This window comes from Microchirus variegatus (assembly GCF_963457635.1).
Source record: "Microchirus variegatus genome assembly, chromosome: 7".
NCBI classification, from domain to species: Eukaryota; Metazoa; Chordata; class Actinopteri; order Pleuronectiformes; family Soleidae; genus Microchirus; species Microchirus variegatus.
This window is the reverse complement of record NC_139808.1, coordinates 19,669,361-19,695,631: the sequence shown is the minus strand read 5'-3', so window position 1 is coordinate 19,695,631 and position 26,271 is coordinate 19,669,361. Positions and strand designations below refer to the sequence as shown.

Sequence of the window (26,271 nt, the reverse complement as noted above, 5' to 3'; positions counted from 1 at the left end):
ACAGGAGTTGATGGTCCACTGCTGCCTCCAACCATCAGTTCAAATATGTTATTTTGAGTCTTCAGTGTTTGAAGTCCTTCCATTGGATTTACCTCAGTGACACAAACTTTCCAAACATAGAAGCAGAGGACCATCAGCTCCTGTGTGTGCTGGGGCTAAAAATGCTGCTTTCCTCTATGGACTTTGGTGCAGTCGAGGGGAGGGATTATCAGACTTCAACTTTCAGGTAAAAAAAAGGCTGTCTAATGGTAAGATAAAGCAGCACATATCAACTTTAGATACTGGAGACTTAAGCAGGCATGCATTTTATGAGCTGAAGTCAGTGCTGACAATGTGTCAGTACCTCATAGATCTATCTATTTAAATCACACATACAAACTTGTTTTGCTATCTTAGTGAGGACACTTCAGGAACCTCATCATAACCTTAACCATCACAACAAAGTGGCTTCACCCTAACTCTAACCTAAACCCAAACATAAAACCCTAAAACCAGGTCTTAACCCTGAAAAAGCCCAGGCCAAATGTCCCCACAAAGGTAGGTTTTTAAGTGTTTCAGGAGCTCACAAAGCTATAAATACAAGTACACACCGACTCCCTCTATGTTTTGCTTGTTGAGACATTACTACGCTCCACAAAACACAGCAAAGCCATTCTGCACGTGTCTCACTTGTGTTTTATGGCTCTTAATTGAGTAAATAACTCAGACTGTAAGTGTGCAACAGCTGTCTCCTTCTGTATTCAAAAATTAGTGAATGCTCTTACCATCCAGGGACAGCCAGTCATGCTGAGAAGACGGCAGAGCAGGAAGGTCTCGTGCCTTGTATTCAAACACCACGGAGGAAGAGATGACTTCACCACCCATAGCGACCTGTAGCATCACCAGTCCAGTGTCATGGGCTGGAAACGAAGTAAAGTATTAGTACAAATGACAATGTCTGATCATAATAGACTTAAAGTCCTAATTCAGGGCTTGCAGGCTTTTGTGGGCTGCATTTGCGACAAGACCTGTTCCAGACATTTGCAGGCTCCTCCAAATGTAGTCTATTTTGCTGTGTTTCAAAGGATCCAACAGGTGGGACTTTCGTAGCCGAACATACTGTATCCACAGTGTTGTTGTCAAAGTTAAACATATAATATGTCAGGGATAAAGATAAGATTATATTGTCTGTACCCAATAGTGACAGAAACCTTTCTCAGACAAGGCTCCAAGAATCACATTTTAAAACATTCAAAACACACACATTAACATACGGAATCAAGGGATTAAGAGATGTACAGTTTGGATAAGGGGAGCTAGAATGATTTGTTATGGGGCCACACGGCAAGAAGACCCGGCTTTGAGACTCGGGTCAGAACAAGAGCCTCTCTGTATGGACTTTGCATGTTCTCCCTGTGTGTGCATGTGTTGTTCTCTATATGTGTCCCTGTTACGGACTGGGTGTGCCCCACCCTTCGCCCCATGTTAGCTGAGATTGGTACCAGCGCCCCCCCCGTGACCCTCATGTGGAGGAGAGAATGGTAGAAGATGGATGGATGATTTATTATGTGTGAGAGTCTTGTTTTGTGTGTGATAGGGAGCAGGCTGTACCATGAGGAAGGTGACAGTTTAAGGGGAGAACTGATTTAATAAGTGAGTGGAAGAGCAAGATTACAATGTCCTTGTTGACTTGAGTTTCCTCAGCAAGTGGAGACGTTGCTGTGCTGCTGTTGCAGGTCATGAGTGAAGCGATTTCTGTTGACCGCTGAAGGTCAGATCATCCCATTGAGCAATCAGTGCTAACATGTTAGGGCAGCAGCGATTAATTTAGTATGATAACTAAATGAATAGTCAACTATTTTGAGTATTTTTTCTCTCTGATTTTTCAGCTCTTTCCTGATTTCTTTGTTAGAAAGAAACCATTAAACCATTATTCACTAGTTGCAGCCCTAAAACATTTAAGGTACTAAGTAGAAGTTCTCGGACTAACACATCCTGATAATGTTGTTTCATGTATATATTCAACAACACCCACACTGGCCTGGGTGCTCTGCACATACACCACACATCCTGTCCTTGGCTTTAACACAGGAATAATAGAAGAAGAAGAAGACAGTGTAAAAAAGACATGAAAATCAGAACTGGTGTATTTTCAAACAGACGAGGAGACTGAAGGCATAGAATGGTGTTTGGCTTTGCCACCAGATAAAGTTGTTCTACTCTGTGAAATAATAGGTCAGTTGGATAAAGCTAAGCTTAGAAGGGGGCATATTGTGATCTAATATAGTGGAGGCAGACACACTAGATTCAATAAATCGATTCCCCACTAGTGCTAGTATACGGGGAAAAGGACAACAGTCCAATTAAATGGCGGAGTCGAGGTTCAAACAACAGCTCGATGTAACTGTGCATGGAAACAAACTGACTGTTGACTGGAGCCCACATGGTCTACAGAGGCCACAGATGCAGCCAGCGAAGGCTGCAGACCCTTAATTGAAACACAGATATAGACTGTGAATATCTAGTGTTACTCCAGCTCTTGTGTGCCTGCGAGACACTATTTGCCAAACACTTTCCCCCCTGATCAAACTTAATGTGGCGGGATATGACTCATGTATCACTTCCTGTAGAGAACCAGTTCTCTGGTGCACTGTGCACACAGCATGTTTGCCAGACACTGTCTCTCCTCACAATGATCTAATAATATTCTTGTATCAAAAGGTACTGCCTTTTCCTGTATGCTGAATTTAAGATTAAAGATTTATTTAAGAGTTGTGTGCATGTTTGTGTGTGTGTGTGTATTTGGACATAGGTGTGTTACCTGGGCAGTAGCAGCGCAGCACCCCAGGCTGGATGAGGGCAGCAGGGACACTGATGTGGTCAAAGAGGCAGCTGTACTCACTGCTCGACTCCAACCACGGGCCTGTGATCAGCACCTTCACTCCGCCCTGCAGCACACAAATACAGACCTCACAGACTTAATATGAAGGCAGCTTCTTCCTCTACAGGAAACTAAAACGCAGTGCAAGTACATACACTTGGTAAGGTACAAAAGTTGAACTGCTCAATGAGCCAATCACATGGCAGCAACTCAATGCATTTAGGTCAAGACAACCTGTGGAAGTTTAAACCGAGCAAAGAAAAGTGATTTAAGTGACTTTTAACAGTGTCAGACGGGCTGGACTTTATTAGAATCTTAGAAACAGCTGATCTAGTTGAACGGAGTCAGTGAGGAGTTCATTTTGAAGAATTTAATGACGACAGCTGCAGTACTGAGGAGAGCAGAGGTAACACCAGACATGAGCATTGAGACATCACCGCAGAGTCTGACAAGCAGCTTGTCAGGGCTGATTCATGTAGTCATCTCTCTATGACTTTAACATATTCTTCTATAAGATATGTAAGTAGATCCTGGATGACAAAAACTGTCTCTGGAATGATCTGCACCGGTGTCTGAAGTCCGACAGTGGCGGGTTCTGATTTCTGTGAGTTCCGCGTCTAATCATGTCCCTTCAACGAGAGTTGAGGAAACAACAGGCATCTAGTGTGAAACTGTGACTAATACACTAATATAAGTTAGTGAGAGAGACGGCTGAAGACCAGACCTTTCCAGAGTGTCAGTTTTCTCTGCGATAAAAAACCAGAGATCAGAAGAGCGTGAAACGATAGACAGGAAACAGTTATAACCAGTCATTCAAATAAATACTGAAGACCACATGTCAATCTTAACTAAAGATGTGAGTGCACATTAGTGAATGAATGCAAATGTCAACTGAAATGTGTCTCAGGGCGAATAAGTGCACGTGTTTCCTCCTGTCGGTCAGAAAAACACGATTCAGAGACACAGTGGCCCAAAAATTATAAAAAAAAACATACACACAAAAACATACTTTAATTTTTATAACTTTATAACCTGGCTCGTTTTTAAGGTAATCACAGCAGGTTTGGTGTTGTATCTGAAAGACACTGCCATGTGAAGCCAATAACAACATACTGTATTGTCGCCCACAAATGTTGTCATTATGAAGTGAGATGACACAACAACTAATGACATTCAGTTTCAAAAGCCATTTACCTGACTTGTATAAATATCACACAAATACCCTTTGAGCTTTTGGGTGAAAACTGTGATGTTTTTTTCCAAGAAACAATTATGGAATAACCAGAGTGATGCAACACTGATGAGAGCAGAGCAAAGCCGAAAAAATATGAGCTGAATGTGAGCACATTTTGGCGAAATTGATAGTTATTTAAAAAAAAAATAAAAAAAAAAAATAAAAAAAATAATAATAATAATAATAATGCTAGGAAAAAAAATAAGGCTATCAGCTCCACATCAACAGCAACAACATTGTGTTAGTAAACGTAAAAATACTGTACATTGTATTTTACCTTTTGATAGTCTTATTATTAACATTTTCTGTATTGTACTTTCACATATTATGTGAAAATGCATGGTCTTTACTTATCTTATCGTGAAGCAAAACAACTGCATACAGGTTGGAGGATGACTGAAAACTCAAAGAAGCCTCCATGTAAAGTTTCAGAAATGAATTGCACTGTGAAAACTTGTCTTGCAGCAGTTTGACAGGATTTATTGTAAGCTTCTTGTCCCCGCCCACCCCTGGGCTACTGCTGTATGCATACAAATGCTCCCACAGTCAGGTCTGACAGTATTGCTTGACAGAGCACATAACATTAGCCTAGTTACCATGAAAGAATAGTATGCTGAAAAACAATGATGTAAACTACAAATCATACACATCAAACACAAAAAGCAAAAAAACAAGGTACATTAAGAGATTTGTTTTCTAAATTAAAGGCGAGTCACGTGATCTAACCATTAATTTCACCTCCTAGTTTAAGGAGTAGTTGTTAAGTTTTCGGTCGCAATCACTGTTTCTTCTATTTGCCATGTTTCAGGAGAGTCAAATGTATTTGTTTTCTGTTTATATACTTTCTGTTGAGCTCTTACATTGTTCTGTGCACTACATCAAACTAAACAGTCAAAGCCTTCCTTTTCTGTGACTGGATGTTACATTAATGTTATATTGTTTCTGTTCATAAAGACCAAACAGAGGCATCAACTTCAAAACTCACTAAAAGTTATGCACTGCAGCTGTTTTTCCTATTTTTTCTGCAAGCATTTACTTTTTTTTTGTCACTGATGGTTGTAAGATGCTGTTTCAAACGTGTCATCATAATTCAATGACAGTATTAGTGTCACTGAATTGTTATAAGTGGTACACTGGTACATTAATGAGGCCACCCAGGGGAATCCGTGTGAAATTGCAATTTCATCAAAATCCATTCAGCTAAGTCTGAGATATTCTGACTCCTTAATGACCGCACAGTCAGCCTGGCAGTGCGAGCAGCACACGTTGAACAAACTTCATTTCAGTGTTTAACGTCGTTATGAATCACCCTCGACCATGTGGGTGAGGGACTAATTTTGTGTTAGTGAGAACAATGAATAAATAATAAAGGATTATGTTGAGTTTACTAACCTCTGGATAAGACCACTCTGGGGAGTAGTCTGTCACACCAAACAGCCTCCCAGTCTCCTGGAGGAGTCCCAGAGCTCCCTGCTCCACCTCTGAGCCCTGCAGGTGGCCTGCGCCTTGCTCCTCCCCAGCTGCGCCCTCCTGTGGCATCAGAACCCCAGTGACTGCAGCTCCCACCCCACCCCCAGACCCTTCCACTGAGATGAAATCATTGATGAGATCAGAGAACTGGCTTCCAAATGAAGCCTCAAAACCTTCCAGGCTGATGGCCGATCCCGCCCCGGCCGCTGTGGCTGACACGCCGCCACCTTGCTGTGGCATAGGAGAGCTGAAGAGCGCCCCATCCATGTTTGCACCAGCAGCTATTGACTGAGGACTGGCCACCACTGACCCGCCAGCCCCTGGTAAGCTTACACCGTTACAGAGTATCTCATTCTCCCCTCCTCCTCCTCCTCCACCTCCCCCTCCTCCACCCTCCTCTCCTCCTCTGTTGTCATCTGTGGGTTGCAGATAGTGCTCTGTGTCCACGCTCGCATAGGCCTCATGAGGATCCCCATGCTTAAGTAGTAACTCCCCTCCGTTCTCAGACGCTTTCTCTAAGACTACCACCTCTTGATGCCCGCTGCTGACGGACTGGTCGACGGTCGTATCCTGCGTTGTGAGGGGAAAAGAGCTCACCGCTGCTCCTTGTCCGTTCCGTCCACATAGGGCCTGCTGGTCTGGGTTGGCTTGGTGGAGGTGTGTATGTGGATCTCCGTTGGTGATGGGAGAGTCCGTTGGCACCGTGGGCAGACCGATGTAAGTTTGGGCCTCACCTGATTCCTGCGATCCCTCAGTACCGTTGGTCTGCAGCTGGGAGGATTGGCTAGTCTGGGGGGAGGCCTGGAGGAAGAGGCTTGGGGAGGGGTGGTGTGGGGTTTGGCCAAGACTCGGGACACAGGCAGATGACATGACAGCACTGAAGTCCATTTGCTCCAAGGTGGTGCTGGGGCTGAGGCCTGTTCCTTCCCCCACGTAGCTGTTCTGAGCGGTCAGTGGCTGCTCCAGTGGTGACGGTTCGGTTTTGATGTTGTTGACGAGGGCAGGGTTGTAGACGAAGCCATTCGAGGGGCAGTGGAGTACTCCATCATCACCATTACACCCCTCAGTCTTCCCTCCACCTCCTCCATACGTCTGGCCCTGCTTGGGGTTGTTGAGGAAGCAATCTGGGTCAAACGTCATGGTGGTTTCAGGAAGTGTGACCGCTCCTCCAGAGTCTAGAGAGCTGGACAGAACCAACTCTCCTCCCTCGCCTAAGCCCACTCCACCAGGAAACGATGCAAACCTCTGGTTGTCAGGGGCGACGGCCAATAGGATGCCAGCGGTGGTGCTGTCATGGGTGGAGGCCAGAAGATGGGTGTGTCCAGCGGAGTAAACCGAATCCCCAGTGAGTGTGGTGACCTCAGACATGAACACAGCTGTGCTCTGTGACAGCCCAGCCCCAATGGAGAGAGCAGGACTGTCGGCCATGTCGCTGGCGATTGACAGCGGGGAGCTCTGTGTGGTGTCAGGAACCTCCACCTGGTTGTTTGAAGTTGAAGAGGAGACCTCCATGCTGCTCTGAGGGAGTAACGAGGGTTTGGTTATCCTGCCATTCCTCCTCTCTCCTCCGCCCACTCTGGTCCTGCCTCCTCCAGGACTAGGATCTGTCTGGCCCTCCGACACATCGCTGTTCTGGACCTCTGTGGCCTCCGACTCCTCATCTCTCTGGCCTGCTGCGACGCCGGTACCCACTGCAGGTCCACCTCCTGCTGCTCCCCCTGTCTCCTGCTTGGATGAGATGATGCGCTGCTTGACACTGGAACATTTCTGATGTAGGCTGCTCCCAGCACCTGACGGAAGAGACAAGGAAAACGCCATTTAATTCAATGTCATCAAACTTTATTGTTTCAGCAGCTCAGGTCAATGTGACTATAATAGGTGATGCTGCTATTATTAAATGCAAATATTACAACTGTCTTTACTCATGCAAATTATATCAGCTCCTCCTCTCCCTCTCCTCTCGCCCCTGTTTTTGAGGCAGATGGCTGCACATCTGAGTCTAATTCTGCCAGGAAATTCACCAACTATTCACTTTACAAGACAGGAACAGCTATATATATTATGTTAATAAGGTCAATGTGTGGTAATGATGTTGAAATAGGGAGGTAATATTGTGGTAAAGCCATCATATTTCAAAGTAATATCTTGGTAATAACATAGGAAAAGGTGTATGGGACATGGGGGAGGATTATGATATGGTAGTTATAATTCTGATTCCCAAAATGTGAAAGTATTACACTCTTTTTAAAACAGGGTCATTCTTATTATCAAGCTATTAACTTACTATGACTTGTGGCATATGATATACAATATTATCTCCTTATTACCAGACTGTGATTCCAGACCTAGAAATAAAATGATATAACCATGTTGTTATTGTACTGTCATGTAAACAATCTTCCTGTTAAAAGTGAGTTTCTCTTCTCTCAGTCTTACTATGTAAAGAGCCTTGAGATAAATGTACGTAGTGATGTGGTGTTATACAAACAAAATTGCTTTGATTTAATGTTGCATTCCTTCACATCTATTTGACAGTGTACACTGGCGCCACCCAGTGGTCAGAATCTACACTACAAAAGTTTGTGCTGCAGAGAACAGAGCGCATTAGCAGGGATGAACAATATGGCCAACACATTATGACGATAATTGTTTCTAACATTAATATACATATTAAATAATAATTGTAAAAAGAGGCAGATAATTAAAGACCCATAGACATAATGCATTCCCTAGCCTATTGCCCTTACCTTAACCATCACAACTAAATGCCTAACCCAAATGCAATTTTAACCCTAACCTTAAAACCAGTTCTTCATCCCCAAAAAGACCTTTAAAGTTGTGTAGACCAGCCAAACTGTCCTCACAGCCCACAAGAGACATGTACACACAGTGAGCGGTTGGTTTGGCTGTCCTTTAAGGCAGTAAAATTGATTTCCATTTATTTGGACAGCCCAGTTTAACCATAACCAGTTAATGCCAAACCATAATCTTAACCTAACCACAATTCAAATCGTATCCCTAAATTTAACCAGGGCCTCAGAAACCAAGTTTTGGTCTCCCTGAAGACCTCGGGTCCTCACAAGGTCAGAGTTTATGTCATAAAGGTCCTAAAGAGGCCTTCATAGACATAATGCATCCCAAGCCTTTATCCTAACCTTAACCATCACAACTAAGTGGCTAACCGAGGTCTTAACTCCCAAAAAGCCCGCACACGCACCCCCCCCCCCCCCACACACACACACACACTGCTGCACACAGACCAAGGACAGATGGAAATTGATTATCTCTCCTTCATGTGACAGTTTAATGACATCCATTCAACAGATTATGTGAAAATACAAAAAGGTTCTTGACTGTGAAGTAAGTCTCAAGATGGCTATTCCACACACTCTTTCAGATCCAGCAGTGTGTTTTCTTCAAGCTAACTTCACCAAGGTCTTTATCAGGGAGTGAAAAAAAAACAGCTAAACCTGCTCCACACACTTTAAACTACAAACTCCAGCACATGAGAGCAAGTAAAAGTAATGCAGGGTACAATAACTATTTATTTAATCTGGCTTTATTTTATCTCAGAAACCTTTGTCTATGGAGAGTCAACCATAAAAGTAGAGACCATAAAACAATTAAATTAATAAACAGCTGCAAATGTATTTTACAGTGTATTGTTTTAAATGTCTAGATTTTAGAAAAAACATAAAAAAGAGGGTTTATAAGTTCAAATGTTAAAGTGTTCTGCAAGTAATTTCATAAACATGAGGAAAAGTCAGACAAAGTTCAGCATCAATAAATAAATAAACCCTTGGATCCTGGTGAGATTGCCACCTGGTGGAGGGATGCTGAAGACTATTTGAGGTCAATGTGTGAAGAAACTGCATATACATAAGGGGGGGATTTATCAAATATGACACTGTACTCGAAAATAAATACATGTATGCAAAATGAACAATTATCTTCTTTTAGATTTCAGTTTTAACACCCGAGAGCCTCACCAGTTCCCAAATCAACATCGAAATTAACATTTCTAGGATTTAGCTTGAGCAAAAATAACAAACATGAAATAGTTTAAGTGTCAGGGACCTATGCCCAGAAACCCCACTGACCGCAGAGGGATCAAGTCAGTGATTAAGAGACAAGAGCAGAGAGACTTTCGGGCAAATCAAGGAGCAAGAGGGGGAAATGGGAGTGCGAAGTGAAGTTGTACTTAAGTCAAAAAGCCTCTTAGTTTTGCTCATCTGTCCTTATTTGGCCTTTCAAACCAGATCAAAGCAGGCTGAGATTAGGTTAGTCTGTGTGTCTGTGTGTGATGCTGTGTGTATTGGACTTATCAACTCCCTGATGCTCATTTATGAATAATACATGCTGGATATTTCAGGCTCTGTCTTCTTCCTTCCTTGTTTTCCTCCCTTCCTTGATTGCAATGTTTTCCAGCCTCTAGGTGGCAGCATGGTGCTGGCTGCTGGAACGGCCGTGGCTCTAAATCTAAGAAGCCTGGCTGAAGATTAGTATGTAAATACTGACCGCCTTGACAAAAAAAGTAGCCTTTTTAAAAACCAATGCTATCTTGAAATGTATCACTGCTTTGTTAGCTGCTGTTCTCACCTCATATTACACAAGGACGTTGTGTTCAGAACCTTCTTTCATCAAAATGTAAATAAGAATAAGGCCACTTTCAATGTCTGAAAACCCTTTTTGGCAAACCAGCTGTTACGTTTTGCTCTTCTTCTTTAATTCTACTTTGAGCAACATGTCAGCCAAATTATTAACTCTGGCAAAATTAGATATTTTCCTCTTTCATGCAAGAGAGGCATTTTCATATCACCTCCACTGAATTGTCGTAAGCACCTGTTGTCTCATCTAATAAGTGATGGCACGGCTCCAGACTCTGCTGCTTTTCTGCTGCCAAGTTGTTTATAAAGCATAAAAACCAGCCGGTGAACCAAACTGTCTGTTTTGGATTTACAACACCGGTTCCCCACAGATTAATTTTGAAGCTTGGCTAGTGTAGGTCATCATCTTTTTCATCACTACTGTACCATGACAAGTGTGGCATTGTTATTGAGCCAAGGTGACTCATTGAAAAAAGAAAAAATAGAAAAAAAACTGAAATATGAAAACTTAGATAGAGGTGAGTGCTGACGTGACAGTAAAGTGAACTCACACATGGGTTTGAGTTGTCCAATCAGCTCCTCCTTGCTCCACTTGGCCCACTCCTTCCTGTCTGTGTTGATGGAGCAGAGGACAGGACCGCATGGCTTCCCGCTGTCGTCCACCGCCGGTACATTCAGGTAGTGCACCAGAACAATGTCTGGGTTCTGCAGCAGCAGAAGCAGCAGCACAAGGACACAAACACAGGCAAAGACACGCACAGGCACACGTGGTGTTAGTTTAATACTAGCCTATGTTCAGTGATGTATAACAGAATTAAGCGCACAGCATGTCATTTCTGCAGCTTCAGTCTCTTAATCAAAACAATAAAAAAAAGCCCCAGTTTGATGATATAGTAGCACGGCATCATGGGAGCTGTTGCAAAACAAAAGAGGTACCAAATATTTCCCCCCCCCACACATGATTGGTTCTGGGCATGCACCAGCCACCATGCATGCGTTATGGCAAAACACAATAGAATAGATGTATTTTATTCATCCCAAACTGGGAAATTAGAGTGTAGCAGCAGCACCAAGACACATATCGTATACAGAGAATAAAAATATAATGAAATTGTATGTACACAACCTCAAGATGAGGAGTGAATAATAAATAATAAATAAATATGTAGAAAACTGTGAACTGTAAAACTATGATGGACTATAATGTGCATAAAAACGTCTTTTTCCCAGAAAAAACAATGAACTCTGAATAGACTAACAACAACAATAATAGAAAAACCTAAAAAAAAATTGTTTGTTTGTTTGTGTTGTGTTGTTTTGTCTGTAATGTTTTAGTGTGTGTTCTTTTATCAGCGCTGTACTGTACATTGTTATTGTATTCTTATCAGTTTTTAATCTCTGCACTGTGTGTATTTTACGACACTTTATATGTTTTTTATTGATTTACTGTAAAGCACTTTGATAGAAAGCGCTATACAAATCAATGTATTATTATTATTTCTATTTTCTGAATGTTTTAATGGACTCTTCCAGTAATAAAATCAAGTTCATTATTCGGCAAATGACCCAGTGAAAGTCAATTTACATAAATAATATGCATGGAACAGATGCACTGTCGTAAAACATGTTTGGTGCATGTGTTTCCGGGCACAGATCGGACAAAGACAGAGGCTTTAACCCAAACGTTAAAGCAGAGATTTTAAAACTGATGATGTCAGTAAAACGCAACAAGAATAAAAAGAAATAGTGATTTCCTCTGTATTTAAAGATAGTTGAAAACATTATAGCTATTGTAAGTACACCACTCAACTAAGTATATAACATTACAGTTGGTGTTTTAAGACATTTCATTGCAAACGAATGTTACATACTATAACTTTAAAGGTGCAGAGTGTAACTTTTGGTGATTTTTCTGCCTCCATTTGTTCTCCGTGAACAGAGAAAGTTAAACATAATTTGTAAGCTGTGTCCTTCATCTAAGATCAGGCTGTCTGAGAGCAGACCTGACTGAGGGAGAATTTGTGTGTACACAGAGGCAGTACACAGGGGCCGGCAGGGACAAGAAGTGTTTATCCCCTCAAACTTGCTGAATGAGAGTTTTATGAGCAGGAAAATTCACACCTGGAACTTTTTATGGGCGCCTATTTGTGTATTTAGTCTTATTTTTTAGCACAATGTTACTCCACTACACAGTTCCAGCACTATTTGGCACAGCTCGACCCTACACTGTTTTGGTATCAGACACAGCCATTACAATAGAACCTCCTCAACGTAGGAGGGGGCGTCATAGCACGGCTGCACGAAACTGCCTTGACATCGTTTTATGTCCACGGCACAAACACACAAACTACGGTCAAAGCAGTTGTTTTCAGTGTAACTGAATCATTAGAATCAGTTAATTAAAAAGATTAGTTCAGTACTTGCTGCATGACCGGAGCACAGATTCCCTCTGACACAGTCACTGAACTGAAATACAACTGAATGGGTTGTCGGTTAAATATTGAGACTTTAGAAAAGTCCTTGCTAAATGTTGGAGATTAATGCATTCGCTTTGATTCTTGTGTCTCTTGACTCTTACAGTGACGACACTCTCTGACCAATCAGTGGCCGACAGTCTGTCGACGTCACATTTTAGTATCGGCTCCACTCGCTTAGAACCTCACCACGGCATGCACTAAAAAAAGCTCCAGGTACCAGGTACTATCACTAATGGAAAAGCAGTAGAGTTGAGCCGTGCTATAACTGTATAGTGGAAACGCAACATAAGTCTGTCTACAGTGCAGGACACAAGATCTGAACACCATTATACTGAGAACCACAGGTCATGTGGAGCTGATCGGCTTAATCGGCACTGTGGGAACTCATTTACACAATGTTACAGGGATTTGTTTATATCTAAAAGTTACGCACTGCAGCCTTAAATGATCGAGTCTATTGGAGGAGGAGGAGGAGAGGACGTGGAGGTCAGGGAGGAGGTCGGACATAGCGTGTCAAATGAGATTCTCACACCTTTCCATAAAAGATTTAACAGCTAAAGCCCACTCATCACTCTCTGTAACCCTGCAGAGGCTGTGGAAGTGTCTACATGTGTATATATGTGTGTGTGTGTGTGTGTGTGTATATATATATATAGAATAATAGAGCAGTATACTGTAGGCCACCAGCAGACCTATGGAATTTCGACCCCATGAATGATTCAACAGGTGCGTTCATGTACGCGCGTGTGTGTGTGTGTGTGTGTGTGTGTGTGTGTGTGTGAGAGAGAGAGGGGTTCGGCGAGAGAGGCGCTCCTCTTGATGAAAGATTCAGTAGACAGACTCAGGTGAGGGGGAGGACCTGCTGAGGTGGAACACGTTTCTCTCCAAAAGAGGATGGCACAGTGGGCTGCTACAGCACCACAGTGTGCAGTGTTACTGCGCTCGCAGACTGATTTACGATCATATCCACTGACGTGTTTTGATATATGTGCAAAGAGCAGAAAATAGCACATTACAGATAGAGCAAAAAATTTCCCTTCAAATTCCCCAGACTGCGGGGATCTAACTAGTTTGGCGTGCTGAAAGGGAAGATATACAGGGCGAAGCCATATTTAATTTTCTAGTCGGTGACTAGAATGCCCTTGCAAGTTTCACGTGGCAAATTATGCAGGCAATTCTAGTGACGGATACATAAATACATATGCATGTCCTTATACAAAATGAACTTTGCTTGGTATTCATATTTTCTTTTTCTTTTTTTCCTCTTTGAATTGAATTGAGAGAAATGAAAAGTGAGGCGGTGTAAAGTATGGGGACATGTTTAAGATTCACCGTGTAACCTGTCGCCTCAAGATAATGAGATTCTGGTGACCCTAACTTGCATGGACAAGAGAGAGAGGGAGAGAGAGCCAATGTGTGTGTGTGTGTGTGTGTGTGTGTGTGTGTGTGCGTGCGTGCGTGCGTGCGTGCGTGCGTGCGTGTGTGTGTGTGTGTGTGTGTGTGTGTGTGTGTGTGTGTGTGTGTGTGTGTGTGTGTTTCTTGCATAAACACTGACCTTTTCAGGACCAGTGGTCTGAAACCTGGTCCCAATGAGGCTGAACCTCATCACTGAGGAACTGGTGTTAAAGTCAGGAGTAATGCTTTGTTTAGGCTGTCCAAATAAATGGAAGTCAATGCAGTGTCCTCAGAAGAAGAAGAGCTGCACAAACCTGTGTGTTTGTGTGTGTGTGTGTACTGGGTATTCCTTATGTTGTGGGGACCTAAATATGTTCACACAGTCACATTATGGGGACTTGTCTTCCTTATGGGATCCCCATAACGTAAATGACTACATTTTAAGGTGAAGACATGTTTTAATGTTAGGGTAAGTGTTAGGATTAGGCTGGTAGTAAATATGGTTAAGCTTAGAGTAAGTCACCAGGAAATGAATGCAAGTAAATGCAATGTCCTCTCAAGTCATGTAAACCAGTGTGTGTGTGTGTGTGTGTGTGTGTGTGTGTGTGTGTGCTGTCTGTTGTCTCCCAGATGAGCAGTAGAGTGAGTCCAACATCTCTATGAAAAACCTTTATACACAGGAGACACCTCTGTATGCGTATGTGTGTGAGTACTTGAATTTATTACCTCTTCAGGACCTTTTCTGGCATAAACCAGGAGTCCTCGCAGTGACCGAAATGTGGTCCTAGTGAGGCAGAACCTCACTTCTGAGGTCTAAGGTTTGAATTGTGCTGAGGTTAAGGTTTGTTTGGGTTGTCCAAATGTGAGGAAGTCATTGCAATGTCCTGGGAAGAATAGCTGCACAAACCTGTGTGTGTGTGTGTGTGTGTGTGTGAAAGAGAGAGAGTATGGGCATGTGGTGTTTGTAGCTCCAGGGTGTTTTCTTTGAAAGGACCACATAGTGTAATACCCCAGTGCTTAAAGCTCACTCTAAGTATTGGGCATCAGGGTTAGATGTGCTGTGGAAGTTATTGTCAACTTCGGGCAAGGAAATGCAGTGCACTGTTGTGTATGTGAGCACGGTACAGAACCTATAGGCCTGGCTGCGTCTCCTAGTCATTGCACTGGTTGTTTGTGCGTGGGACACTCCACTCAGCCACACAACATCAAGTTTTATTACGTGCCCAGCTTTGTGATTGTATTTTCAGTATAGTCTGCCTCATTAATTTAGAAGAGGAGGATGTTTATTGCAGCTTTATGGTTGAGCCTAATGTTTAGTGTTTTGAAAATACCATGGACACTTTATAACATTTTGTGTATGTGTGTGTGTGTGTGTGTGTGTGTGTGTGTGTGTGTTATACTATAGATTTTATGGCTGTCCACTTTTGTGTGGAATGTTGAATAAACACAGCTGGGGATAAGCGTTAACAGAGTGGTCACAAAAAGGGCCTGAAGTGATCCCGATGTAAATGACACATGCGGTCCAAAATGCCGCGTTGTATGCGGCTGAATGTGTGAGAGACGGTAAGGTGGGGTAGGGGAGGCGAGCTTACCTGCAGCAGCCAATAGCATCTACGATGGAAGGTGGGGATGATGGAGGAGTGGACGTAGCAGCCATACAGACACTAGAGAGAGGAGAGGAGGAGAGGGGAGGGGCGGAGAGTAAACAGAAATAAAGATAAAGGAAGGAGGGATGACAAAAAAGTGAAAAAGGAGAAGAAGAGGAGTGAATAGTGAGGGAGAGAATCGGAGAGGAGAGCGTAGGTTATACCCACTTAGGTTGTATTGATTGCGGTGCTAAAACTAAATTGCAAACATGCTGTATGCGTTTTTTCCTAATGTCTTTTCTAAAATACCATAAATCTGCAGTTGACAATTACAGCACAAGAGATTGTGAAATTTACTGCCTTAACAGAACTAGACACAACCCACTTGGAATTCACAAAAAGTCACAATGTTGTCAGCGCGCGTACACACACACTGCAGGAGGAATCAGTAACAGTGAGGAGGAGGAGTGTGTATACGGTGAAAGTGAAGCCTTCAGGTGGACAAGATGGAGAGGCAGTTCTACCAGCAGAGGATCACAGCCGTACAAAATAATGTATTCATACGTGTAGGTGTGGGAATCTATCATTGCAGAGGATTATGTAGAGTTTTTTAGTAATCTGGTGCTACTAAACCAGTGCCACGGTTGAAGAATATTAAAGGTCCAGCGTGTCATAATTAATGACATCTAATGGTGAGACGGCAGATTGTAACACTGCCCACTCGCATGTGCCTCGGTGGAGGCATCAAATTAAACTTTTCTCATGCACGTCTGTTGCTCGACTTTGTTTGCGTCAAACACTGATAAATGTTGAACTTTTCTTGCGTCAGAGTTGGACAAAGAGAAACACGGTCAAACAGAGATATGGGGCAAGATTATACTCCACGATGCCGATGTTTTTGGTGCACCCAGGTCGGATTCACTTGAGCAACGTTAGCAGCTCTTGCTACGTTATTTGCCATGACGGCTACTTTTAGAACAAAGCACAAGCCTAAGGATCATCGTAAGAAACTGATAATTTGTCCTTTAACTCCTCCCTTTTCCAAATTCGACATGGAATTATTGTAGCCTTTACATACTTTATTTTCACAGTAGCATCTGCTTCAGAAAAATGAAATACATTTTTTTTTATTTCAAAGTGATTATTAGAGCTGCAACTGACGATTATTTTCGTAATCGATTAATCTGTGTATTATTTTCTCGATTAATCGATGAATCATTTGGTCCATAAAATTTCAGAAAATGTTAAAAAACGTTGAACTGGAAATGATGATGTTCTCGAAAGTCTTGTTTTGTTCACAGACCAAAATGATTCAGTTTTAACGATTTATTTGTTATGTGGAGCAAAGAAGCCAAGAAAATATTCACATTTAAGAAGCTGAAACAATCAGAGATCTTGTTTTAAACATGAAAAAAAAGCTTCAAACCGATTAATTGATTATCAAAATAGTTGGCGATTGATTTAGTAATCGATTAATAATCAATTCATCAATTAATCCTTTCAGCTATAGAGATTATACACTAATTGCACTTTCTCATTACGCAGTTCTAGAACGTGGCTCTACTTGACTCAACGTGGGTTGCACGAAACTGCTGTGACGTTGTTTTATACAAACGGACAAACTATAGTAATGGCAAAGCAGTTGTTTTCAGTGTAACTGAATCATTAGAATCAGTTCATTAAAAAGATTTGTTCAGTACTTCCTGCATGACCGGAGCACAGACTCTGTCTGACCGTCACTGAACTGAAATACGACTGAAGGGGTTGTGATTCGGCTCACGGTCGCCGGCTTTCAGCAGTGCTGTCACGACATACACCAGACTCCTCTGTTAAATATTGAGATTTTAGAAATGTCATTGCTAAATGTTGGAGCTTAACACACGTTTTCAGGATTTAAGGAAGTCTTTTTAACTGTTTTGCAGTTCGGTACTGTTCGGTTTGATTCCTCTGTCGGACCTCGCACTCATGGCTCTTCCAGTGACGACACTTTTTGACCAATCAGTTGCCAACGTCACATTTTAGTATTGAACCTCATCAGAGCAGGTACTAAAAAAAGCACCTGATGGAAATGCAAAACAAACAAGTAGAGTTGAGTCAAGCCGGGTAGTGCTAGAACTGTAAAGTGGAAACAAACTTATGGGGACTATTTTTCAATTACTACAAATAAACCCTCTTAAATGTGACACTGGACCTTTAAAAATGTTAAGCTAAAGCGCTTCTTTTGTTTTTAACACATTAACAATATTCTCGAGTGCAGAGTTTAACACAAGGCATTTACATACAACAGCACACTGCATTGGTCTAAAGTGAGTCGAAAAATTACCATTTTAATTAGTAAATTCTGTACATGAGTGAAGAATGGGCCAGATTCTATTTTCCTGACAGTTTATGTCAATATCCTGTGCTGTGGAAACATTTTGGTAAAGACTCCAAAACAAGCATTTAGGTGTCCACACCCAGTCCTTGAGAACAGTGGGCTTGTGGTTTTTGAAAGAGAAAGAGTGGAATGATGACACAAGTCCTTTTTCAAGGTCATCGTGGCCATGTTTTTTTTTAACTGAACTAACCAGAGGTCTCTCTCTATCTTACTCTCTATCACACACACACACACACACACACACACACACACACACACACACACACACACACACACACACACACACACACACACACACACACACACACACACACGCACGCACGCACGCACGCAAGCACACACACACACATACACACGTCACACTATGTATAAAAGAAACAAAGCGCACAAACACCAATAATCAGGTTGTATATAATCAACGTCCTGTCTTCAAAATGGTGCGTACAAACTCGCGCACTTGATTATAGTTTCTTGCCTCTGCTCAGAAGTCGCCCCGTCCTCTGTCTAAAGTGTGTTTTGCCAAAGGCAGAGTGCATTTCCATATATTTCCATTTGATATGAGGAGACCAGGGTTATGTTTTTCCTCCCTCAGCTTCCTGCCTCTCCCCATTCTCCCTCTCTCTCCCTCAGCTCATCTCGCTGCTCTGCTCATTGTTGCTCTACACGCTGCTCGCATGCTCGGGGGAGGGGAGGAGGAGGAGGAAGGGGTGGGGAGGGTCCTGGGAAAAGGAGGGGGGGGGGGGGAGTGGTGACACAAACAATTACCGAGCAACTACCAGGCAAAGAAACACTTGCCTTTATAGATGCATGTGTGTATGTGAGTGTTCATGCACTGGTGCAGATAAATACACGGAGTGTGGGATGAATGCCAATGCAGGTGTGAGGTCGCAACCAATAAAAGCACAGGTGGAAATATAAGACCTCAATTATTCTCTTAAGCTCTGCGGCTCTTTTTTTTTTTTTTCACTTCAGTTAATGCACAGTATGTAATTTCTGCCGCTATCAGCCTCTCAAACAAAACAACAACAAAAGACTTTGTTTGATGATGTTGCAACGCAGCACGGGATCATGGGAACTGTTGACTTGTTTGGTTCCAGGGATGGGCATGAATACATGATTTTTCCTTTGTCACAAAAAGTCAATCAGTTGATGAAACTGATGTGACGAGTTGTAATTTGATTGAAAGTACCAAAACAACCTTATTTGTGGTGCATCTATTACCATGAGGTGGCAGCAGCAGCAATAGTGCCACGGTTGAAGAATATTAAAGGTCCAGCGTGTCAGAATTAATGACATCTAATGGTGAGACGGCAGATTGTAACACTGCCCACTCGCATGTGCCTCGGTGGAGGCATCAAATTAAACTTTTCTCATGCACTTCTGTTGCTCGACTTTGTTTGCGTCAAACACTGATAAATGTTGAACTTTTCTTGCGTCAGAGTTGGGTTAAGAGAAACGCGGTCAAACAGAGATATGGGGCCAGATTATACTCCACGATGCCGATGTTTTTGGTGCACCCAGGTCCGATTCACTTGAGCAACGTTAGCAACTCTTGCTACGTTATTTGCCATGACGGCAACTTTTAGGACAAAGCACAAGCCTAAGGATCATCGTAAGAAACTGATAATTTGTCCGTTAACTCCTCCCTTTTCCAAATTCGACGGAACTATAGTAGCCTTTACATACTTTATTTTCACAGTAGCATCTGCTTCAGAAAAATGAAACACATTTTTTTTTTATTTCAAAGTGATTATTAGAGCTGCAACTAACGATTATTTTCGTAATCGATTAATCTGTGTATTATTTTCTCGATTAATCGATGAATCTTTTGGTCCATAAAATTTCAGAAAATGTTAAAAAGCATTGAACTGGAAATGATGTTCCTGAAAGTCTTGTTTTGTTCACAAACCAAATTTGTCGTAATTTGATTGAAAGTATCAAAACAACCTTATTTGTGGTGCATCTATTACCATGAGGTGGCAGCAGCAGATATAGTATTTGGTCAGTGGATTGCAAGTGTGTTTACAGAAGTAGTGAAATTTAAGAGGTTTCTTGAATGCAACTCGAAGCTGCTCCTCGTAGTTAAACATGAAGTAGATTCCACAGAAGTGAGGGTCTCTGAATGCATGTGGAAGCTGCTCCTCATAGCTCAACATGCTGTGAACCCTGCATTACGTTCACAAGCTCTCATGCGCTGGAGTTTAGAAAATATGAAAATTGGACAAATCATTTTCGAATAGCATTTTTGCTTGAAACGCCCGTCCCTATAGCTGTTCCGCTGTGCGTTTACTTTTTATGGTGAGAGCTTCTACAGCACAATGTGCAGTAAACATCACAGGACTATTTCACACTAAAATTAGCAGATATACTTCAGATAATTAAGCCAGAGCAAAGCCGTCAAAACATGATTACCATTGCCCGTGGTTGTTCTGCCCTGTGATGTTTTTTTGAGTCAAGCAAATCAAGTCGGAGGAAGAGTCACCTCAATAGCGCTTACTATTTTACATGTTTTACTTTGGTCTGTCTTTAAATCGAGCATGTAGATCAGTGGTTCTCAAACTTTTTATACCAAGAGCCACCTGAGAAAACACACTGAATTCTTGAAGTAACACTATTATCACCAAGGTTAAAATACAGTGGTGTAAATAGGTCGAGCAAAGTCATCTACAGACTTTTCACAGGAGGAACATTAATTACCAATAAGATCGTTTGCTCTCTCATCGTCCTCCTCTTATATACTTCACACACTGGTATAGTGACATTAGATTAAGATGGAGCGAAATAATGTGACTCCTTTTCTACGCACTCTGGTCAAAATACCCTGGTATATACAGTAGAGGTACCACCAGAGGAAGCTTGCATAGGTAGTTTGAGAACCATGGTTTTAGACGATCTGATTGATTAAGTAAATGACACCGAACGCTGTCCGAAGGAAATGGCTGCAAATGTTAACACTAATGACTGTGCTCGTAGCCAGAAGGTGAACGCAGGTCAAAGTATTTCGCCTGAAAAGATGCATCGCTGCCGAAAATAGAGCAGACAAAGAAGAAACACACGTGATCGCGCCGGTCTTAAGTTCTCACTGACAGCGATCAGAGCTGAAGCTGATAAAATCCTGCACACGTTGCACAAGTCGTTTCCAAAGGGAGTGAATGCCAATTAAAAACATCACACTAGCGACAAATCAGTTTAAACCCAAGATTAAATGTTTTTTGACCATTGGGGATTGGGGATTAGTGACAAATATACAGAATAAAATTAAAAAGACAAAAAACAACACACTGGCCAAATACTAGTAAACGGTTACCTTGAAGAGAAATACTGTTTTGGCTTATGTTACCGACACTATATAACTTTAGTCTTGTTGTTTTTAAACATAATCACATCTTTAAAGCTTTAGTGACGCTCTGGAAAGATCCATGTGCCTCCTCACCGTCTCTCCTTCACTCTCCCCTCCACTTCATTCCTCCTGTTTCTGACACATGCACACTCACTCCTCTCACCTCTTGGTATATTCCTGCTGAATAATCAATTTTTGAGCTGGCTGATGTGACTAACACACACACACACACGCACACACACACACACACACACACACACACACACACACACACACACACACACACACACAGACGCTGCCTTGAGACTGGATCGATACCCCTCTCTGTTCTGCTGAAGGAGGCATTGACATCATTCCTGGCCTCAGGCCAAACACACTCTTATCTTTCAGAAAGAGAGAGGGAGAGGGGGAGAGGACAGGGGGGGAGAGAGAGGGACACCACTCGCTCTCAGGTAACATATTAGCCTCTCAGTATGTGTGTGTTTGTGCGTGCACTCGTGTTACACGTATGTCTCCTCAGAGTGAAGGAGAGTAAGTTAAAGACAAGACTGACAGTTAAACCGAACTCGGTGCCAAAACCATCATCGACTTGTTGTTCCTCTGCAGCCTCTCACCTCGACTCCCTGCACTTTGAGCTTCATGTGATCCTCTCGGGTGGTCTTCCCGTCTTTTCTCTTCTTCCAGCAGTAGCCATCTTTCCTGTACTTCACCTTCTTACGGTTGTAGAGGATCATAGAGCCATTCTGAGGCCTGGTGGAGGACAGGATAAAGACACCATTACACTGTGTTAATCACACACTAGACCGAGGTCTTGACCAGGGATATCCGCAGCTTTTTAGATGAAACCCACGTTTTAAAGGTGGCTAACCATCGTTTGTTTCTTTGTCAAGTTGATTTCATTTATTTAAACTAAACTAACAATACCAAAAAGAATGAAAAGGAGCAAAAAGAAGAAAACATATTATAATATCTGCCCCTATTTTACCATGTGTCAGTGAACAAAACACACAAAAAGAGAAGAAAAAATGAAAAAAATAAGGCAAAATTATGTTCAGTCATATTTGTTCAAGATGAATATAAATTACTTAATAAAAAAAATATTGATGTTGATTGTGATTCCTTTCTTTAATCTCAGTTTGTTCACTGTGATACTGTGTTCCATCAAACTGGTTCTGATTCTCGTTCTTTTAATCTCTGTTCCCTTCAGCTCGTAAACACATTTTCTTTTTTTTTCTATAACTTACTAAGAATTTTATTGTGTCCCTTATATGTTATCTGCAGAAAGCGATAATCTACCCGATCATCAAATTTAAGCACATTTCCATTTGACAAATAGGGAATTTGTTGGATCCCGATATTGTTTCCTACTAATGAGTCTTATGTCTTCTATAACACAAAAATTGTGTGTCAGATCGTGAACCAATTCACAATAAAAATTATGAAAAAAACAAAGTTGTGCACACTATAGTGTTTCTGGCCTTTGCAGTAAGAAGACCTAAACAGATCGGAACAAGGGTCTTTCTGCATGTTTGCATCTTCTCTGTGTGCGTGGGTTTTCTCCAGACTCTCTGGTTTCCTCCCACAGTCCAAAAACATGCAGATTTAGGGATTAGGCAAATTGGACACTCTAAATTGACCGTAAATTGACACCCCCCGACCCTCATGTGGAGGATAAAGTGGCAGAAGAAGAATGAAAGAAGTACAACATTGTTGTCAATGTCAATGTCATTTTATGCACGTTTATTTAAGGGCTGGAAACAATTCTGCAAATGTATTTTTCCCCAAGAATACCTATGACCTGAAAACTAAGGGTTTCACACTGACTAGAAAAAAGCATGGTACATTCTCAAATACATCTGCATCCACATAAAACCAGTGTTGACATGCCGACTCAACAGGTGACGATATAAGTGAACCTGTAAAGCCTTGTTGGCCAATCAGAAGACTGATAAAAAAACAAACTGTATGCATGTTAAAAGCCCAGTTAAGTTCGGCTACATCCAGTTTACGGCCTGATGATATTATGAGCAAAAAACTCCCCGTTTACACATTATTTCTATGAACAGACATCGTGAAAGTCTTTACCCTGACAGGAGTATGTGAGTGTTATTTCACATAACAAAACAAGACATAAGACAATAAGACAAAAACACACCAAAAAAAGTTATATTATAAAACTGCCCACTTTCAACTCCACCAACAGCAAGTAAAATTTAAAGGCTCAGTTATTTGTGCCGCTCAATCAAAACAATCACAGACCTAGTTGCAAAGCAGCGTGGGATCATGGGAATTGGTGTCTTGTTGTCTCAGTTGGTTCTTTTGTGTTTTACAAAAGACTCAGGGGAACCAACTGGGACACTTTCAGAGACAGAATGTGCAGCAAATGGCAATGAGTCATCTCAATCCATTAGTGTCAAAATATACACAATAAAAAAAAAAAAAAAAAAAAAAAAGACCACACAACAGCTAACTAGTAATACTGAATATTTTGTTCCTGGCCCAGAAGCTAGAGTGGACACAGACAGAGTCATTAGAGTCTGTTATCTTGAATAGAAAGATACACTTCAGTCAATGATTCAATGAGGTTTGGTAATATTTTGTCCCATGTACACTATTCAACAAAATATATAACATCAGTCTTGTCATTTTTAAGTTTTAGATAAATCTGGATCATGTCAATGCACAAATGTATTATCGCATGGTTGCCACACCTTGGTTGACATTGAATTCACTGACTTTTCAAGGACTTTCCAGGGCCATTCACTCATTCACTCATCTTCTATCGTTTTATCCTCCACAAGAGGGTCACGGGGGGCGCTGGCATAGTCTCAGCTGACATAGGGCGAAAGGTGGTGGTACACCCTGGACACCCATGTGCTGATGCAGGTGAAGATGGGAGGGCAACTTGTAAGAGCTGCTTCGTCCATGGCGTCCACTTTTATTGATTTGCAGCACGTTCTGTATCTGAACAAGTGATTGTCCTTGGGATCTTTGTCAAAGTCTGTCTTTGATGAGACAGATCTTGGAATTTTAATTTCCCAGGCATCACGTCATTTGCTCTCTCTTGCTTAACTTTACTCGCCCATTGTTCTGCACTGAATCTCATGACAACGGCGGAGAGAGACAGTGGACAGACAGTGTCCACAACACTGCAAGTAATTATGACTCTGTTTGTTCTGTGAGGCCGAGTCTACGTACATCAAGCAATGCAGGGCTGAAACAGTAGCTGGCGTTAGGGATACATTTACTTAATATCAACTTAACTTCTTTCTTTCACAAACATAAAGCACTTTTAATGATTCATGTCTATTTTGAGCAATTTTCACAAACGTTTCAAGGATTTCAAGGACCATAGGGAACCTTGATATAAGGTTCCAGGAAAACCGATGGCTAGTGCCATATGTTTCATCAGCTTATCCAATAAAGGCAAAAAGATCCAAAATATCTTCCAAAAAAAAGGATGAATTTTATATATTATATCTTGAAGTTCTCTTGCTTTGTTGACTCATAAATATAAACCAAAAAAAGAAATGTTTGGTTTACATGGTCACACGCAGTCAAGTTAGCCGGTCTCACGCTTCCCCACCCCATACATAGACTCACACACTCCTTTGGTGTTAATATTTTAGTAGTGTGATTCATCAGCGCAGTAGGAACCCTGGCCTCTGAGCTCCCATTCTATACAGACATGAACCTGCACACACACACACACACACACACACACACACACACACACACACACACACACACACACACACACACACACACACACACACACACACACACACACACACACACACACACACACACACACACACACACACCGGGAGCCACACATGTGGAGAGACAGAACTGCTGTAGTGATATCAGAGATGGCAGGACCTACAGCTGTGTGTTCTTTGGACTCAATGTCAAACCCGCTGCTCAGCAATCAGTCACTACACTTCAGAAACATTAAGGGCAGGCGTGTGCGTGTGTGTGTGTGTGTGTGTGTGTGTGTGTGTGTAGGTGGAGGAGCAATGCTTCTCAGCCTTATCTCATGACAACAGAACGAGCGCAGGCCCGTTAACAATCAATAAACTAACACATACTCACAAGTGCTCTCTAACACACACACACACACACACACACACACACACCTCACCTCACCTCTTCTGATCAACCTCAAGTCTTTATCCCTCTATCTCTTCATTTTCCCCTCCCTGGCTCCTCAGTCCCTCCGTTCTCCACACTCCTTCCCACCTTCCTCTCATCTTCTCATTTCATCTCTTCCCTTCTACTCCCACCCTAACCACTGTTTTTGCTCATTTATTTCCTATCTCCTCTCCTCTGGTTTTTGAATTTGATGTAGACACATCTATATGGACCGAGATGATTGCAATTTGCTCCGAACACTGTGTGTAGTGAAATTGAATTTACTTTGAGCTGATTTTTTTTGACACCTTAAATCTGTTCTGTTTTGGCTTGAGCCTGCCAGTTTCTTAGCGGAGTGGAGACCCCCACCCTCCCATCAAAGCCGAGTTTAGTCTCTGTCTCGAGCAGTGTGAGTCATCTCGGGGCTGCTGATTCTAATTATGTTATGGAGAAGATGGATGAGATCAGCTGTGTTCCCGGCGTGTGTGTTTGTGTGGGTGGCGAAACACGTGCGCGTGTGTGCGCGCGTGCGCACGTGGACGGTGCAATGTTCGCAAACCTTCCTATTCAAGCAGACATAAATGCTATTGATCGTAACTGGACGGTGATGTGTGGGATATAAAAAGCTTTTCTACCATTCCACGGCGTAGCAGAGCGAAAACAGAGAAGGCAAGGGAAGGAGACAGGGGAAAAGAAAAAGAAAAGATGGCATGAGAGAGAGAGAGAGAGAGAGAGAGAGAGAGAGGGAGTCCAGTAATGGGAGGAGTAGATGAGAAAAGTGAGAGGAGATA

General features: G+C 42.1%; 1 protein-coding gene across 1 annotated transcript in view; it reads right to left on the bottom strand.

Moving 5' to 3' along the window:
• Positions 1-26,271, bottom strand: part of LOC310929607 (calmodulin-binding transcription activator 1-like) — a gene marked incomplete at both ends in the record, with an annotated part of 97,339 nt that overhangs the window by 16,404 nt on the left and 54,664 nt on the right. The window contains 6 exons of the mRNA XM_083892414.1: positions 765-899; positions 2,801-2,927; positions 5,487-7,354; positions 10,723-10,876; positions 15,636-15,707; positions 21,961-22,096. Coding sequence (XP_083748540.1) covers positions 765-899; positions 2,801-2,927; positions 5,487-7,354; positions 10,723-10,876; positions 15,636-15,707; positions 21,961-22,096 — 2,492 coding nt within the window. The remainder of the gene's footprint in view (positions 1-764; positions 900-2,800; positions 2,928-5,486; positions 7,355-10,722; positions 10,877-15,635; positions 15,708-21,960; positions 22,097-26,271) is intronic.